This window comes from Gorilla gorilla, chromosome 12 (assembly GCF_029281585.2).
Source record: "Gorilla gorilla gorilla isolate KB3781 chromosome 12, NHGRI_mGorGor1-v2.1_pri, whole genome shotgun sequence".
Lineage (NCBI taxonomy): Eukaryota > Metazoa > Chordata > Mammalia > Primates > Hominidae > Gorilla > Gorilla gorilla.
In genome coordinates this window covers 93,376,908-93,394,931 of record NC_073236.2, presented here as the reverse complement: position 1 = coordinate 93,394,931, position 18,024 = coordinate 93,376,908, and the positions used below count along the sequence as shown (strand labels likewise).

At 45.1% G+C, this 18,024-nt stretch overlaps 1 protein-coding gene across 3 annotated transcripts in view; it reads left to right on the top strand.

The window, feature by feature from the left end:
* The window catches only part of EPAS1 (endothelial PAS domain protein 1), an 89,673-nt gene that overhangs the window by 60,217 nt on the left and 11,432 nt on the right, over nucleotides 1–18,024 (top strand). For all 3 annotated transcript variants that reach the window (XM_031006928.3, XM_063695901.1, XM_055377821.2), the window contains 3 exons: nucleotides 3,442–3,560; nucleotides 3,689–3,894; nucleotides 12,674–12,780. In XM_031006928.3, the coding sequence (XP_030862788.3) occupies nucleotides 3,442–3,560; nucleotides 3,689–3,894; nucleotides 12,674–12,780 (432 nt within the window). The remainder of the gene's footprint in view (nucleotides 1–3,441; nucleotides 3,561–3,688; nucleotides 3,895–12,673; nucleotides 12,781–18,024) is intronic.

Below are 18,024 nucleotides of genomic sequence, written 5' to 3'. Positions count from 1 at the left end.
AACCACCTATAACATAGGGCTTTGATGATTATCTCCCAGGGTTCTGTGGGTTCAGTGGGTGGGTTTTGTACTCCATGTGATGTCAGCTGGGCTGCAGTCATCTGGGGGCCAGACTAGGCTGGGGTGATCAGGATAGCTCACACACGTCTGGGACCTTGTGGCAGGTGGCTGGAACCCTGGACTCAGTTGGCATGCTGGGACAACAGGACTGCTCTCTCACTCTATGGAGACTCAGAGACTCTCCCTCTCCATATGGTGTCTCTAGGGTAGCCAGACATCTTATGTGGCAGTTTAGGGCTCCCAGAAGCACTAAAGTGGAAGCTGCCAGGCCTTCTGAAGGCTTTGTCCCCAGATTGGCAGAGCATCACTTCTGCCCCATCTTGTTGGTTAGAGCATGTTACAGGCCAGCCCTGGCTCACTGTGGGAGGAAACTACACGAAGCCGTGAGTATCAAAAGGCATGGCTTGTTGGAGCTACTTTTGGAAATGAGCTACCACAGGAAATGGTACCCTGATGAGACGTAGGTCAAGTAGGTTTTGATGGAGAAGAGGTTTAAAAAGATCTAGCATTCAGGACCTTACCCATCGGGATACCCAGCAGGTGCCAGTAGATGAGAGGACCCACACAAGCAGAAAGCACGTTGCAATGTCAGTGGAGCTTCCTGTCTTATAACTGTGGCCATTCAACAAAGGCATGAATAGGGACATTGTTAAGAGGACTGAAGCTTTGGTCAGAATTGGGGCTTAATGACTGTCAAGGTCCCTTCCAAACCTGAGATTCTGTCACTGGTCTGGGGAGATTCTGTGCATGTCTAGATGTCCTCTTTAACAACCTCACCTGTCACTGCCATGGGGCTTGTGCTTGTCCAGCCTGAATAACAGAGGCAGTGAGGCTAAGCCTACAAGGTTTGGCTCTTATTACCACACATGCTGCAAAAACAGACACTTCGTTGGCTCACCTCCACCCTATTACAGACTGAGCCTGCAGTCCACATTTGGGCCTGCAAAGTACAGAATTACAACCACCTCCTCTTCTACCACTGCCACAGCTCCCTCACCCAGCTCCTCTGCTCTCTCATCTGCAGGCCTTAGACCACCTGGGTCCTAGGGTACACTGGCAGAGAGCACCCTGTAGGCTGCTTAGTGTCTTGTCTGGTTCTGTGGGGAAAGGGCTACCAGACTTTCTAAAGCTCTCTAAAAAGAGGATTCATGTTCTGAATGGGTAGGTGCTTGAAGCCTGAGAAAGCCTGAGAAAACCAAAGACTGATTTCTTCTGTACTCCAGAAACCCTTTGGCCTTCGGGTTCTTAGTGTCAGTTCAGCCACCGACCATAGTCTGAGTTTGAGTCTGTGACCAGAAGCAAGTACCCTACTTCTCTGTTCCTCAGAGTCTTTCTTTTCAAATTGATGGTATTGGACTAGGCAAAGGCGACAACCTTTCAGTTCTCAAGTGCCATGATTCACAGCCAAGTGACCTCTAATTATCTGAGTAGAACTTTAGATCTGTTGATCTGCATATTGAGGACTTGGGATCAGTCAAACTCAATGAGTCAGCAAATCTTCACTGAAGGTGCCAGCCTGTGGGTGGACTCATGATCTAGACCTAAAGGGTTAGTGTGAGTTCCTAGAGGAAAAGAAAGCCATGAGGCAGATTGTGGAAGGCTTTGAAGGCCAGGTGGAGGGCCTTGAACTTTATTCCATAGACAATGGGGAGCTATTGAAGGTTTCTGTGCAGGGGTGGAGTGATCTGTGTGGAGCAGTGTTTAGAAAGAATGATCAAGGCCAGGCACGGTGGCTCACGCCTATAATCCCAGGACTATCGGAGGCCGAGGTGGGTGGATCACGAGATCAAGAGATCGAGACCATCCTGGCCAACATGGTGAAACCCCGTCTCTACCAAAAATACAAAAATTAGCTGGGCGTGGTGGCGCGTGCCTGTAGTCCCAGCTACTTGGGAGGCTGAGGCAGGAGAATCACTTGGACCCAGGAGGCAGAGGTTGCAGTGAGCCGAGATCACGCCACTGCACTCCAGCCTGGTGACAGAGCGAGATTCTGTCTCAAAAAAAAAAAAAAAAGATCAAATGTCAGCATGGGGAGAATCCAGAGGTTAGCAAGTTAAGAGGCCTCAATAATACCCCAGCAACAGCCACAGATGAATCCCTCCAGCCCCCTTATACCCAACAACTGGTCTGGTCCTGGTGGTGGGGCCAGATCCCAAGATACAGGTATATCTCATTGTATGCTAACCCCACCTCTGAAAATTAAAATGGTAAGAATCATAATTTGGTATGGGAGAAATGGTTTTATAATCGTGATGAAGGAATGTTCTCTCTTTTTTAAAAAAATTCACTATTCAGTCTGTTACTGAGTGGAGTCCCCTAAGGATGTTGAAGTTTTGTTCAAGGGTGCCACAGTTCCTCTGACACATAACTCTTCAGGAATATGTCAGTCAAGGTCCTCTGGAAGTTTAAGTGCAGGGGCTGGTGACTGTTCCTGGATAAAGGAGTGTGACTATTCGAAACAAGGCTCTAGATTGTTCTATGATGCTGGGTAGGGGGCAGGATTATATCTTTGAAAGTAGGTACCAGAGATGGTGGTGTAGGCAGGATTTAGACACAGACAAGTGGGATTCAGCTGGCACTCTTCATTACTTTGTTTTACAAAAAGTGGAAAATATTTCTGAATCGGTAGGCTGTTTGGCAACTATAAGGAAGGAAGCTATATTGCTGGTCTTGGTGATTTAATTTTTGCTGAGAGAGAGGATATGATCCAGGTTGAGTTAATCCATAAAGTGGACTTGCTCACCAAGTCCACTGTATGGAGATTCGTACCAGAGGTCTCTCTAGAGCCTTGATACATATGTCACTTCAGGGACAAAGCTAATGGCATGGTATCCTGAACACAGCTATTGCAGTTTGCAAATGGGGTACAGGAGGGGTTAAATTCCTTCTGAGAGACAGGTTATAAAGGAAAGACGGGAGTGTCTGAGAGACATTTCTAACCTGTGAGGAAGGCTTACACCCTTGGAGTAACTGTGGCCTCACTCAGACTGTCCCTTGGAATTTCTGCGAGAAGACCTGGGCCTGCCCCAGGAAAGGGTGGCTGAGTTAGTGGCTGAGTTAGTGGCTGATAGGCAGTCGTTGTGTCGCTGCTCTGAAGGCACCACTGACCATGTTCCAGATGCAATGGGAAATTAAATGATGGAGCAGCTCCTACCTTGTGGGAGTTTATGCTCCAGTTGAGGAGATAAGCTTGAGAGTGGGAACCATTAGTTCATAGGCCATGATGGAGCTCAGTGTTGATGGCAGACCACAGGTGCTAAGAGAGCAGATATTTGGAAAGTATAAACAATAGGCTGCCCAGAAAAACTGCAGCTGGGCCCCTCTCATGAATATCCATATAAAACTGACTTCAGCTGGTTCTTCCCATCCTTCCACATCCAGGCTCTGGTTTTGGGAAAAAAAGCAAAGACATGTCCACAGAGCGGGACTTCTTCATGAGGATGAAGTGCACGGTCACCAACAGAGGCCGTACTGTCAACCTCAAGTCAGCCACCTGGAAGGTAGGGCAACATCAGGCCTGGGTTGGAGTCCCAGGTGTAGGGTAACGGCGGTGCAGGGGATGCCTAAGGCCCTACCCCCACCCCCAGCACTCTCGGCTCCATGTCTGACCCTTCCACGCCTGTCTCAGGTCTTGCACTGCACGGGCCAGGTGAAAGTCTACAACAACTGCCCTCCTCACAATAGTCTGTGTGGCTACAAGGAGCCCCTGCTGTCCTGCCTCATCATCATGTGTGAACCAATCCAGCACCCATCCCACATGGACATCCCCCTGGATAGCAAGACCTTCCTGAGCCGCCACAGCATGGACATGAAGTTCACCTACTGTGATGACAGGTAGGGGGCCATGGGTGTGTATGCTGTGGGCACAGATGGGTCTTAACCTGTGTGTGTGGGGAGTTGTGCCTGTATTAAAGGTGTGGAACTGAACATAGACGTGGTATTGCCGGGTGCATGTTCGTGGACCTGTGCCACTGTTTCATTGCATCAGTGCCCCTCAGAGGTTCCCGGTACTGTATTTGGTGGTCTGCCATTGACAGAGCCTCAGGGTCCACCTGCAGAGCTTTCCTGGTGTGCAACTCTTCTCATCATTGTGGCGTGAACATATTTCTCCATACGTGTATCAGGCTCCTGAGGAAATTCTCAAGGCAGTCTTCTGCCCCAGGAGAAAGAGTCTAGAGACTTCCATCTGTACTCCTGCTTCAGAGGCCAGTAAGGAGCATCAGCTTCTGCCCTGGAGACTGACCCTCTTCTATTACTGACTGAGCCTTTCCCTCCGCCTTGTTCCTTCCTGCATGCAACTCCATTCTGGCCAGTGTCCAGCCATTTTGAAGAAGATGAAGGTAGCTGAGCCAGATGCTAACCCCCCAGTGCCAGGCCCAGTGTCTCTTAGGAGACACAGTAGTGATTAAGAGCATGGGCTTCAGGACTAGATGGCTTAGGTTCAAATTTAGTAATAAATGTTCAGTGTTAGCTCTTATTATCACCTTTATTAGAGTTGTTGAAAGAGTGCCTAAGACTGCTTATGCATGTCATGCCATCTCGGGTTCTTAGCTCATTTAGAAGATTGAAGCAGGTGGGGAAGAGGCTGGGGTTGTCATAGGAGGGAGTATTTAGATACCCTACAGCTCCTAACTCCCCCACCAGCCCTGCCTCTGGGACTGTGGAGCCTGATGATGGGAGGTAGGAGGAGGAAGATGGGGAGAACAGATGCCCGGAGCAATGGCCGGCCCCAGGGAGGGAAGGAAATGCAGAAGACTGGGCCTAGGGTAGGCCTGGCTTGAGTAAGCGCCACTGCGGCTTGCTGAGCAGCACACCCCGGATGCACCCTTCCTGGCAGAGATCTCCCTGCCTGACCTCAGCTTTCTGCAGCATCTAGAGCCGCCATGTGTCCCAGGGTGACAGTTCCTGTGGCAGCTCTTTGCCACCCCAAACTCTTTGCCACTCTTCTCTCATCTTCTAGGGTTTCTCCTCAGGAAACCCTGAGATCTCAGTTTCCCCTTCTCCAAAACAGAGATAACACTTTCTAACCTGTTTCATGGGGTCACTGTAAAATGAGATAATGGCTGTGCAAGCACTTTGAGAAGTCCAGACACCACAACACATGTGAGGCTTCTTGTTATTGCTTATATCTTACTTCCTGTCCTTGGCCTCCTCCAAAGCAAAATCTTCCACTAAACTCAAGGAGCTGAAACCACTTCTGAAGGCAGTTAGTGGCTGGGGGGCAGGAAGAGGAAGAATCTGACCCCCAGATTAGCAAGAATCTGCCTTGTCTTCCTCAGCCAGCAGGAAACCATGGAACCCCAGGAAAAAAAGCTCCTGCTCAGCCTCCCCCAGGCCTACCCACTTTTCTCTTATCAGCTGGACATCCCAAGGGCATCTGGTTTCTTCATAGGAGGGACCCTCCTCTCCAGGATGGGGTTTCTCTCCTCTGATTCCAGACTGGCCTGGTGTTGGTTGGTCACCCCTTCTTAGAGTTGGCCACCACTTGTGGCACAATTTCAGAACTTTTGTAAAAGTATCCCTGAGTCATTCCTGTCCTTCAGTTCTGACCACAGTAGGGCCAGGATTCACAGCCTTTGGAGGTAGTGGGTAGTTATATAAGTAGAAAGAAATGCTCTAACCTCATAGGGAGAAAATGTCATGCATGAAGCCTTCCGTCCTGGAACTTCGACATAGTCACCATTTATTGTAATTGTTAGTGGTGGTGGTAGTGGTGGTAGTGGTGGTAGTGGTGGTAGTGGTGGTGGTGGTGGTGGTGGTGGTGGTGGTGGTGGTGGTGGTGGTGATGATAATGGTGGTTCAAGAAGAAGATTGCCCTTTTAGTGACAGGCACTGCAGGAATCCATGTTATAGGTAAGGTTATTTATCAGATGCAGTCTTTGTATTCAAGTGAACATTCTGGGCAAAAGACACAGCTTTGTGTACCTCAGTAGTCTTGTGAGATAACATGGACAATCCCAGTGCATAGCCCCTGTGTCACTGGCTTTGAGGTGAAGTGGCTCAAGCCGACCTAGCCATATAGCCTGGGAGCATATATAGTGCTGGGGATGATGAAAGTCAGATACGTGCTTCACCCTGGTGAGTGAAGCACATCCGTAACATAACTCCATAAGCACTGGGAAAACCCTACTGTCCTAGAAAATAACTTGGCATCCCTAGATAATAGAAAAGAGATTTTTTTTTAAGCTTAAGATTTTGATCCTTGTTACAGTGAGAAGAAATCCTCTGGAAGGGGTAATTCAGCATTATCCTTTATTCATTATCTTGGTTTAAATGAGTTTCAGGTAATTTTCTGAAGGTACTAACCTTTGGACAAAAGAAGACGGGGAGAAACACAAGGAATTGGATGTCTAAATGTGGCTGGAGAGGAAATGTACATAGAAAGGGGAAAGATGCTGTGCTGACTTCTTAGTTTGGCTCAGGGCTGGTAGGCAGAGTAGCTTCTGGCTTAAAGGAAGTATCAAGCCTCGTGATTTAGGGCTTTGTGACTCATAATGTAGAGGGTGATATTGCTTATAAGTTCTGCGAGACACACTGCATTTTCAGCAAAATCTTGCCTTTCAAGAAACCTAATTACATGGCCCCAAGTCTGAATTCAGTGGTGCTGGAGAGCTGCATGTAGAAGCATTTAAAGACATAGAATGCTGTGTCACACTGAAGTTGTGTTTAACCGATTAGCAGATTAGTTAACAAGGGCACAGACATGGCTTAGACAGTTGATGAAGTGACTATTTTAAGTCCTTAATCCCTAAGTGTTATATCTTAATTGCTTTGATGAGGCCTGGGATATTTTTGGTTTTGGTAGCTTGTTTTGTTTTCACTCTTTGTGGTGGGATGGGGAGAAGCATATGCACATGCACACATATATACACTCTCCACCTCAATTCCCCTTTAGAGACAAATCCTGCAAAAACCAATGCCTGTCCATGATACCTAATGGGGTGAGGGGTTCTACATTTTAATCAGAAATTCACTAGGTTTAATGACATCTGAGACACACAAGGTGCTGTGATTCCCACAAAGGGGATTGTTTTCCTACAAGAAAAGTTAGAATCTGAAGAAAATGTATGGCAGTTAGAATCCACAAAATCAATTTTGAAGCAGTTTGGTACTTGTCTTAGATATACTGAGACCACAGACACAATCAAGCAAAAAAACAAAAAGGGTCATGGAGAAAAAGATGAAAACCGACAGGAAAGAAGGGAGAGAAAAGACACCTCTAATTTTACATTGAACTCTCAGGTCAAATCAGTTGAATCTGAAACAACCTATTCTGAAACATCTGAAATAGAATAAAGGAATACAGATGGTTCAAAGTGCATTTGTCCTCCTGTTAATGAGGGATCAGAGTACCATATTAAGTCCTGCATTAGTTATTTTTAAAATAGTAAATACTTTTAAAAGTAAATTTCATAACAATTCATGTCGGTCACATTTATGTACCTATGGTCAACTGCTCTAGACAAGGGGAGCAAGTTGAGTAGCAGGGTAAAAGAAAAATATCCTGATTATTAATGGAATTAATGATCTCTTCTTCATTTGTGACTCAAACATAGGCAATATACTCTGTTTCCCGAAATACTGAGCAACCAGTTACGAACTGTCATTTACTGTGCATCTGCTATGTAACTGTGTGCCAGAGACCATTACATCAAAGTAAAAGAGATGACTCCTGATCTTCAGGAGTTGAGAGTTTGAGACATAAGCCATTTAATGAAACCATAGTGAATAGTACAAAATACAACATTCCATTTACCCAAAAGGAAGACAAAAGTTGTTCCCAAGTAGTTTAACTTTAAAATAGGGTGGTTCTTAAATTCATGTGGAGGTGCCATCTAGTGGTGAAAGAGGTAACTGTGAAGGAAGCCAAGCAGTCAGGGAGATAGAGGCCAAGCCTTTCTAATTATCATATAATCCTACTGCGATTTTGTCAGTTGTAGGAGTCTTCCTGTATCTTAGAAATAAATTATAAAACCAAATTATGTGGATAGGACCAGTATCACCAGGGGAAGAGGTTTCAAAATTACAGTAAAAATTTCAAATCAACCAAGAGGGTCATACAATTTTTACAGGTAAAGAACTTTAGGGCAACCCTGTTTTGTCATTGGATTTAGGGAACATAGGACATATTAATATCAGGAGTTACAGTTTAATAAAGATGCCTACATTCCAAGTTCTGTGGATAAATTTATGGTGAATTGTTTTTCTACAAAGAAGTTGAGAATAAGTAAAAATGGTGAAAGTGAGGGAAAGGTTGAGGATCCTAAAGATAATGTCAGTAAGGAGAACTATAAAGAGCCATAAGTGGTAAAACACACACACAACCTTCCTATGTATACACTTACCCCTACAGGTACCCTGTAACACTCCACAGACAGGATAGCAATGGATTTCCCGTTAATTACAGAGCTGGTTGTATAGATTTCATATAACCATGTAGTATTTGAGGAAAACACAAGGCTTAAGTACTGTTTAAAGCAAACAAAATCTAGATGAAAATATATTAAAACCAACCGAAGGCACTGAAATCTGAGTTAGTGAACAGCATAGATATTAGTAAGGAAACGCAGTGTCAAAGCTTATAAGCACATATAGAAACCAAAATGAGATAAATCACGGGGTGCTGAGGAGAGGCGATGGGCAGAGTGTGGAAGGAAAGCAAGCCGACTTGAAGTATTTATTAGCAGATACATTCTTTGGAAAACAAATAGGTGGTTACAAAGTACTTAAAACTTTCATCCTCTTAAACAGTTTAAATACTCTCTCACCATCTTGCTTACATGATTAATTTACCTAGCAAATCCTTTACTCGTGTAGGGAACAGGGGTAAAAACTGCAGCCAGATCTTGCGTGACTCCAGGTGGTGGCATCTGAAGTCAGGCACCGTGGCGCTGCACCGCATGTGGACGGGTGCTGGCGATTACACGCGAGGAAGAAGAGCGAGCCTTCTCAGGCCTGTGGGTGGATTTCTTTCTGCCACTTGAGGTGGCAGCACTCACGCTGTAGCCAAGAGAGTAATTTTTTTGCGAGCACTCTGCTGTAGGTGGTGTATTTTGAATAGAGCTTCTAAACAGTTTTGAGAGTAAAGAGCAATGAATCATTCATTTTACATTTTGAAGGCACATCTCACTCTGAAGTCCAGTGCTCACAGAGCTGACCCACATATTTACTTGGGGTAACACCAACTTCAGAATTTAACAACCCCCTTTAAAGCTGTATTTTCTATTTCCTTTCATCCTTCCTCTGCCTCCTTGTGGCTGACTATCTATCTGCATCTCTCTCCTCACTGCATCCTTGGTCTGCTGTTTTTTGACTTTATTATTAAAAAGTATCCTCTGTTCTTATGTTTGAAATCTGGTGAATTAAGTCCTTGTACATTTCTCTCTTCTCTTAGAACAGCCCTACTGAGTTGACCTTTAAATTTACGGGTGACCTCAAACTGATTTTCTTTTTCCCAGTGAGTCAGGGGTCCTTAATTAGAAAGAAAGAAAAAAAAAATAGTTCCCTGGCCCCTGATGGAGAGAGCAGATGAACTTGTGTTATCACAGCCCAGCTCGGAAGGCTTGTCTGGAGCCTGGGGGAAATGAGCGGGGAAGGCCCTTGTGTGCCGTAGGAGCGACCTTATAAACAAGCTCGGTTCATTAACCTCCCCACTGGCGTCTACGTGCCTGCACATGGGGGCGAATGACCATGAGCTTTAAGTTGGGGTTTCCTGGCTTTGTGAAGTTTGACAACTCAAATGTTCTTCAATTGTGTTTGGGATGTGGTGTATTTCCCAGTTTTTATAGTAGTCTGTTTAAAGGAATGAAGAAAGACATTAAATATTTATTTTAGTTGACAAGATAAATGAAAGCTGCTACTGGGAAGATATCTGGCAGTTCTGAAATCTAGGTTTGTTTTTCCACTTCCAAAACATGCCCATTGTATGCCTTTGAATGGATGATACATTAATTAGATAAACATTTTATTATGAGGCAGATTATAATAAACATCTACTCTGAACATTTTAATTTAAAGATTCTAATCTCGAAAGGAAATTTAATTCCTTCAGAGAGTAGAAAGACATCTTTCCTAGAATGCCAGTAGACTCATTTTGGAGGGTCTCTAGAAAATTCTAGACCTGCCCAGGAACAGAAGCAGTTTATCTGGCAAGTCAGTGAGCCTGTAGATGGCCAGACCATTGTTAGCTGGGCTCACTCATGCAGTTCTAGTTCCCAGGCTAAGCTTGAAAGTCATCCGACCCAGCAGCGAAGCCAGTTGATCGTAGGACCAGCACTGTTCTGTCTCCTTGTCCCCCCTAGTCTCCACCTTTGCCAAGGTGTACTTGGGCGCCAGCCCCAGGGTCAGGTTGCCAGATAATGTATCCATTGCTAATGAGTTCAGAGACCTCTCTGCTCAGGGCCAAGCGACGGGACAGATCCTTCTGCTCTGAGACTGGCTGGCTGGCACAAATGAGCTGCTAGGATCTCACTGGAGAAATCTCCACTGGGCTGAATCAGCTGAGACCTAAGCCTCTCAGCCCTGTTGAGCTGCTCCTTGTTTGACAAAGGCTTTAACCCCCAAATTCTCACCCAAGCAGAGAACTTGCCTCTTCTCTGCCCACTTCAAAACCAGATGACTTACAGAATGAAGAAAGGATGGATAGACTATCATGACAGGTTCTGTGTGTGTGTGTGTGTGTGTGTGTGTGTGCGCGCGTGTGCATGTGTGCACACGCACATTGAGACAGTTAATCATATTATTCTAGAAAAAAAAGTAGATCCTTAGTGCCCAGGTTCCTTAGCAGTGCTGGGATAAACAGGTGTCTGTTTGTACCGTAGGTTCAAAGAGAAAATCAATCTACTGGTCAGCTGTTGAGGTTTTTACTAAGCACCCGTTATAGAGGAAGCAAAAGGAGAAAGTGGTCCCTGAGTTCAGGGGTTGACAGCCTAGGATGTGAGGAGACAAATGCATAATTTTCTGTAATATTGTGCATACTCCTTAGGACTTCATGAGAGACATTGTGCTGGAGGAATGGGAGAGGGCTCTGTGGAGAAGATGAGGCTTTAGCTGGTCCTGGAGGTGTCAGGGCTTGGAGAAGAGGGGAGAAGAGAAGGCATAAAGCTTCTGCAGCAAGAATGAGTTTTCCAGGCATGGGGAACTGAGGGGAGAGGGGTCTTCCATGACAGAGGGTACATAACATTTTACAGATGAGTTGAAAATCAAATTGCTCAAAAGATGGAGAGTAGGTTCTGGGGGGACTTGGAAGTTAGGCAGCATTTACTGTTGGTGTGGTTGGCAAAAGTGAAAGCTGTAGATACTTAAATAAGAGTATGGCAGGTTGCAAGTAGTATTTTAGGGCAATTTGGTCTGACAGACGTATGCAAGTTGACCTGTTTGGGGGGTGGGTTTAGAGCAGAGACAGGAAATGAGGAGCCACTGCTTCTGCTTTCTGCTTCTGCTTTCCTCTCCGTGTTATTGATCCCCTGCAAGGATAAATTATAGGACTGTATCCAGGAGTCATGCCTTCTGAAGTAGAGTTGTAATAACGAGATTGTGGCATCACTTCTAACTTGTGATAGGCCAAGTAAACAAGACAGTGAAGCCATTATTTAAAGTTTGTGAGAGAACCAAGATTTTGAGAGATAATATGGAGGTATTATATAGCCTAGGATAGGACATGATGTTGGGTAAAGCAGCCAACCTGGTGGTTCTTAGGCAGGGCTTTGTTTATTTTAGTGATGCCAGCACAGAACAAAGGGTCCTAAGAATGTTAAGTGATTCTTCATGGTTCTCCACATTTGCCCTTTCCTCTGCCCACTTCCCATCAAAACCAGATACCTTACAGAATGAAGAAAGGGACACTGAAATGACAGCCAGTGGTGTCATCTCAGAGCTGCCTATTAGAGTATAATAAGGCACATTTCTATGACTATGATTTAATATTTCTTCCTCTCAGCACCTCCTTGCCTCCCTCGTTTCCTTGAAATGTGAGGGACAAGTAGAAAGTGTCCGAGGGCACCTGAGGTCACAGGCAGGACCTGCAGAAAAGTGAAGGTTTAAGCACAGACGGGGTTCTGCCTGCCTGGACTCCCTGTCACATGCTGGTTGACACAGAGACAAAGGTGGCTCTACCTGGGGCCACATAATTTTCTTGTTTCATTTATACTGCCTTCTACTAGAATGAGCTTGACGTAGCAACTGGAGGCCCCAGTTTTCATTCTTGCTCTGTCCCTGGACACCTGTGTAGGCATCGAGCAAATTGTCTGCCCTTCCTGGATGTCTACTCCCTCATCTGCAAAAACTTGGGGTGAGCCCCTTCCAGTGGTTCTTGGAGAACAGACATATGTGTGTACCGGGGTGGTGGGGAGAGGGAGTCCTCAGAACTGGTGCTTTTCTCTCCTCCCAAACATGGCTTCAGGAAGGGCAGGAACAACAGGGGTTTGGTTAAACCTGCAATTGTAGATTGAGCACAGTGTTCTTTTGCTTGGATACATGGTACAACAAGAAAGTCTGGATTGTGTTCATCTGCATGTGTGTGTTTGATTTGCCTTCTGGGGTTAGCTCCTGCCCACATGCTGTGCTAAGTTAATATGGTCTTTCTTCCTTACATGCTGCCTTTTTAAAAACTCAGAATCACAGAACTGATTGGTTACCACCCTGAGGAGCTGCTTGGCCGCTCAGCCTATGAATTCTACCATGCGCTAGACTCCGAGAACATGACCAAGAGTCACCAGAACTGTGAGTTCCAGGAGTGCCCCTTGTGGCTTCCTTGTGTCTGTGGTATCTGGCCTTGAGTGGGGTGTGACTGGTGAGACAGAAGACCAGGTCACTTCCTCCACAGAGCTGCTGTCTTGTGTGGCAGACAAGACTCATGCCCTCAAGATGGTTAGAAAACCAAGGCTGCCACCAGCCTATAGACTCCTTCGTGCAAATCAGAAAAAGGACACTTCCTCCAGGGAGACACACCCGTGCCAAGGTACACAGCTGAGACAGTGGAGGGTGGGTTGAGTCTCAGTCCCCCATACCACCTCCACGGAATGCCTGTGTGCAGTCAGTGGTTTGCACACCCTGTGGAACAGCACTGTAGAGAGTAAAATAATTCAACATATCATCAACTTGGGTGCATGCTGTAGATTCAAGTACATACATTCACAGAAGAGGAGGGCAGGGGGAGTTGAGGAAAGGACACTTGAGTTGGACCTTGAAGGATCGGGGAGGCTTAGGCTGAACAGAGGGGAAAGTATTCTGGGTCCAACTTAACACATATGTTGAGGTAGGCCACAGTTCTCAGAGAGCTTGCTTGCTGGATCAAGGGAGCTTTAGAAAAGGCTGTCCAGGCAACCCAGGGATGGCGTATGGAAACTCTGCTTTGCAGGTTGAAAGAAGCCTGAGTTATGTAAGGACTCTGGAAGAGGGCTGCCACACAGAACTTTCTGCAGTGGAAATGTTCTTGAAATGTGGCTAGAGAAACCGAGGAACTGAACTTTATACAATGTAGTTTTAATTAATTTAAATGTAAATATCCACACTTGGCTTGTAGCTCCCATATTGGACAGAGAAGTTCTAGAGTGTATCCTTGGCCATGTTCCCAATTCAGGCTTCCTATAGGCAGGTGATCCAGGACCATTCCCTTGAACCCATGCGACTCATCACTGTGCAAGGGCTCTGGGCCTGTAACCCTGTGCTTGGCCCGCTGGGGGTGATATAAATTGGTAGAAATGATTCCTGCCCTAAGTGATCTTATTTCTGAGGAAAAAAGAGGACTGTGGGCTCCTTGGGAACAAGGGGCTCATATCTTTAACCTCAGTATCTAGCATAGCGTCTGGTACAGAACAGGCACTAAATGCACTATATAAACCCATGGGCAAGACTATATTTGGAAAAGAATGCTTCAAAACAAGTGCCCACAGTGGTGCAGACAGTGGTGCTGAGAGGATTATGGGAGGAATAAAAACGGGTAAAGTAAGTCTGAGAAGATTCCCAATGGCCCTGCTGGCAATGGAGAAAATGGAAGGGCAGCCATTTGTTCGTGGTTCCTAAATCCACCCATCTACCCCAAGGCTAAGACAGCCAAGTTCAGTGCAGCCAGCAGAGTCACAACCCCGCAAGCTGTATGTGAACATGGTTAACCGACTCTTAAGGAGTGAGATCTTTTCTTTTATTGGTTCCTCTGCCTCTTCCTCATGGCTTTTGGGTTTGATTTGACAGTACAACAGGGCCCATTATGATATCTCAGAGAAGTTTCTCACTGTGCTCTCTGGCAAAACACACATGCACGCACACACACACACACACACACACACACACACAAACAACCTAGATTCAGCCCCACTCAGGAACCCAGAGATGGGGTAGGAGTGGAGGTACTCTTTTAAGCCTGTGAATGTGACCCCACCTTAGCCTGCCCAAGCTTTGAAATTGTAACATCTGGTTCCAGCCTTCCCTTTGGGATTCCTTCATGCTTCCTGGTCCCTGAGGGGTTCCTGTTTTCAAAGGCAGGTGACAGAATCATCCAGGCACTGGGACTTAGTGGCCCAGGCTCTGTCCTAGCCGACCCACTGATTCCCTAGGGCCTGGATTTCTGGACCTTCCTGACTTTAGATGTAAAACTGGGGAAAAGTCTAGCCTTCCTTCCAAGCTAAGGGTGAAGCCAAAGCAAGAGACAAATGTAAAAATTTCTGGGAATTCTTGGAGGACAGTATTGTCTTTTATCTTGTAGGATGGGAAAGCAGAAGAAGCTACTGTCAAAGGAAAGAAAAATTGTGACTTCTGACTAGGCATATAGAAAGGATTTTCCCTCTTGTTCCTCTTAGAACATCTTCAATCCATAAAAAGGGCTAGGATAAAAATGGTTTATGTTTTCTGCTAACTCTAGGGAAAATAAGGTGCTTTTTACTGAATCCATGTATTTACTTATTAGGCACACTGAAAGGTAACTCACAGCCCAAATAGAAATCACAGGCTCTCTCTCCCCTTGATGGAGCCAAGTAAAGCTGCCCTGAGCTCAGAAACCCATAGCTAGCAAAGGGACAAGCCCACATCCAGCAAAGGGAAATCTGCATGGGTTGGAAATTGGATTAATGACAGTTATGACACGAGCTCGCCCCTTGCCCCTGACCCCTGTCTCTCATTTGTCCTTGAGGTTTTGCAAATAAAGTTTCACTACAGACTGACACACATGCTCTAGACTAACTGGAGGCTCAGGTTTGAGACAGGTCCAGATTCACACACTGGGGTCCCCCATTTACACACATGTATGTCTTAGCCTGTAAAGGTTTACCGTTGAAATGCCTGGAGAAGCTCAACTAGATTTAGATCATTGAAAGCTGTAATTTCCAAATGGATTAATAATTTATACACTGTTACTCTGGGGGTGAGGTTAGGGGTCAGTTTCCCTTTGTTATATGAGGATATTATGTGCTTTTAGGCTTTTTATGGCCTTTAATCTTATTTTCCTATCTATTAAGTAGCAGGCCCTTCACCAAGGCTGGCATTAATGACCAGATGATTAGAAAGCTGGCGTTAATTATATTCTACTGACAGAGCAGGCCCTTGCCTGCAATTGTTAGAAATGCAGTTAAAACCTTTGCTTGCTGCACTGTTTGATCAAAAAGAGTAAGAGCCCTGAATTTGGTTTGCATTAAGGACCATCTAAATAAGTTAAATACAGGCACTTGAAATTGTGCAAGAATCATTTTACTGCAGCAGAGGAGCCTCAGTGGCACAGATAAAGGGAGAGCAGAGAGGATAAAAGTTATTTCCTTGGTTGAGTCCATGATGGTTTAGGACAGTGGCAACAGCAAGTTTGGTCTTCCCAGTGATTTGTGGACCCAGGTAATAAAGAGACCATTGTATTAGGAGCCACAAGACTTGTTGTGTAGCTCAGACTCTGTCACTATTGTCTTGTAAGCTGTGAAGCAAATCATAACCCTCTGGCCTTAGTTTCCTCATGTTAAAAGAAAATACTTATCCTCCCTGTGGCACAGGATTTTGTTTAAAAGATTAGACAAGATGATACAACCATTTTGGAAATAATTTGGCAGCTTCTTATAAACATAAACTTTACAGGTAAGCCAGCAATTGCACTCCTAGCTGCACCCACGAGAAATGAAAATATGTCCATACAAAGATTTACACACAAATGTTTATAGCAGCTTTATTCATAATAACCAAAAACTGAAAACAACTCAAACATCCATCAACAGGCAGATGGATAAACAAATTATGGTATGTCCATGCAACGGAATACAACTCACTGATGAAAAGGAATAAACCACAAATGCCTGCAACGCCATGATGAATCTCAAAACATGCTGAGTGTAGAGAAGCCAGACACAAGAGTAGACACTCATATACAATTCCACTTACATGGAAATCTAGAAAAGACAATTCGAATATATAGTGGCAAAAAGCAGAAGAGTGGTTGCCTGGAACCAGGGTGAGAATGAAGATTAACTGCCCAGAGGCATTAAAAAATGGGGTGGTGGGGGCAGTGATGGAAAAGTGCTATGCCTTCACTGTACCTTTGTCAAAACTTGTTGAACTGTATACTTCAAATGGGTGTGTGTTTTATTGAAGGTAAATTTGACCCCAATAACATTTATTTTTAAAAATTAAGAGCAAACAGAAAAAGCTTAGACTAGGAATCTTTAATTTGAACTATAATTCTGTCTACTGTTTCCACTGAGGTGGTCTTTCAGCAAATCACTCAGTAGTTTTAAGCCTCAGTTTCTTCAGCTGTAAAGTGGGAATAACAACAGGCACCCCATGGTGTTGCCTATGAAATGCAGTGATGATGACCTAATCCTTAGTGAGCGCCCTATGTGCCAGGCACTGTGCTAAATGCTTTGCAGAAACGAATTCATCTTATCAGATAGTTCTGAACACTGCAAAGCACTATACAAATGTAAGTTACAGGAATTCTTGCACTTTGCAGGTGCTTGTTAAATTTTGAAGAAGAAAGCAAAACATAAGTGTAAAGGATTACCAAACTGCACTAGTATGAAGAGAGCCATGTTCCTCAGCTGTACAGGGCTGATGAATGGGGAGGAGGCCTGCGAGCCTACCAGGAGAACCGGGGAGACTCTCTGTCTACCGAGAGCCTGGATATCCTCCCAAGTGGCCCCTCATGAGACTATCTACCAACGTGTAACAGACTGTCTGTGACAGGCCATGGGCATAATATGTATTAGTATCTCTAAGAAAGAGGTGGCTTTTCCTATACAGAATTTGTTGGTGACAGTTGGTCAACACTTACGTACCTGATAAGCCATGTGGGTACAGTCGATCCTCAGTACAAATGGCAGTGGTATGCTGGGTAGCTAATGATGACAGTTATTACCGTTACTACTATTATTAGTAGTATCCTGTTTTGCAGAGGAGGAAACCAAAGCCAAGAAGGATTGTTCCTTTCCCCAAATCCCAAGCTAGCAAGATTTCCCGATCCTCCCTCCATGCCCTTTCCTCACGTCTCTGTGATTTGGGAGCTTCTGAGCTGGAGTTCTGTAAATTCCCAAGAAATGGGCAGTTCAGAAAAATACCAAAAATTCTAACATTATTAGACTTTAAAGAGATTTATTGATTCCTTTTGAATGGCAGCAGATGGAACATTCTGGACTGGGGAAGGACAGTTTGTGATGTGAAACCCTTCCCCAAGGTAGACAACAAAAGCGTTTTTTAAATGAACACTTAGTAGAACAATCTAGAAGAGGAAAAACCTCATAAGTAGGAAGCCTAGCTGGGCAGTTGGGAGAAGGAGTATAAGTGATTTATTACAGCTTATGAAGAGACTGTGTGTGGGCTGCCAGGGTCCCAGCTCTTTCTCAACCCCAACTGAGAAAGGGTGGGGTGGTTTGCCTCTGCCTTTGCTGTGGGTCACAAACCTTCAATGGCCCAAAAGGTGGCAAGCCTGACAGATGACCTGGAAAAATCAAGGATATCAATGTTTTAAATGCTTTTATTCATAAGCAGGGTATTGGTGGT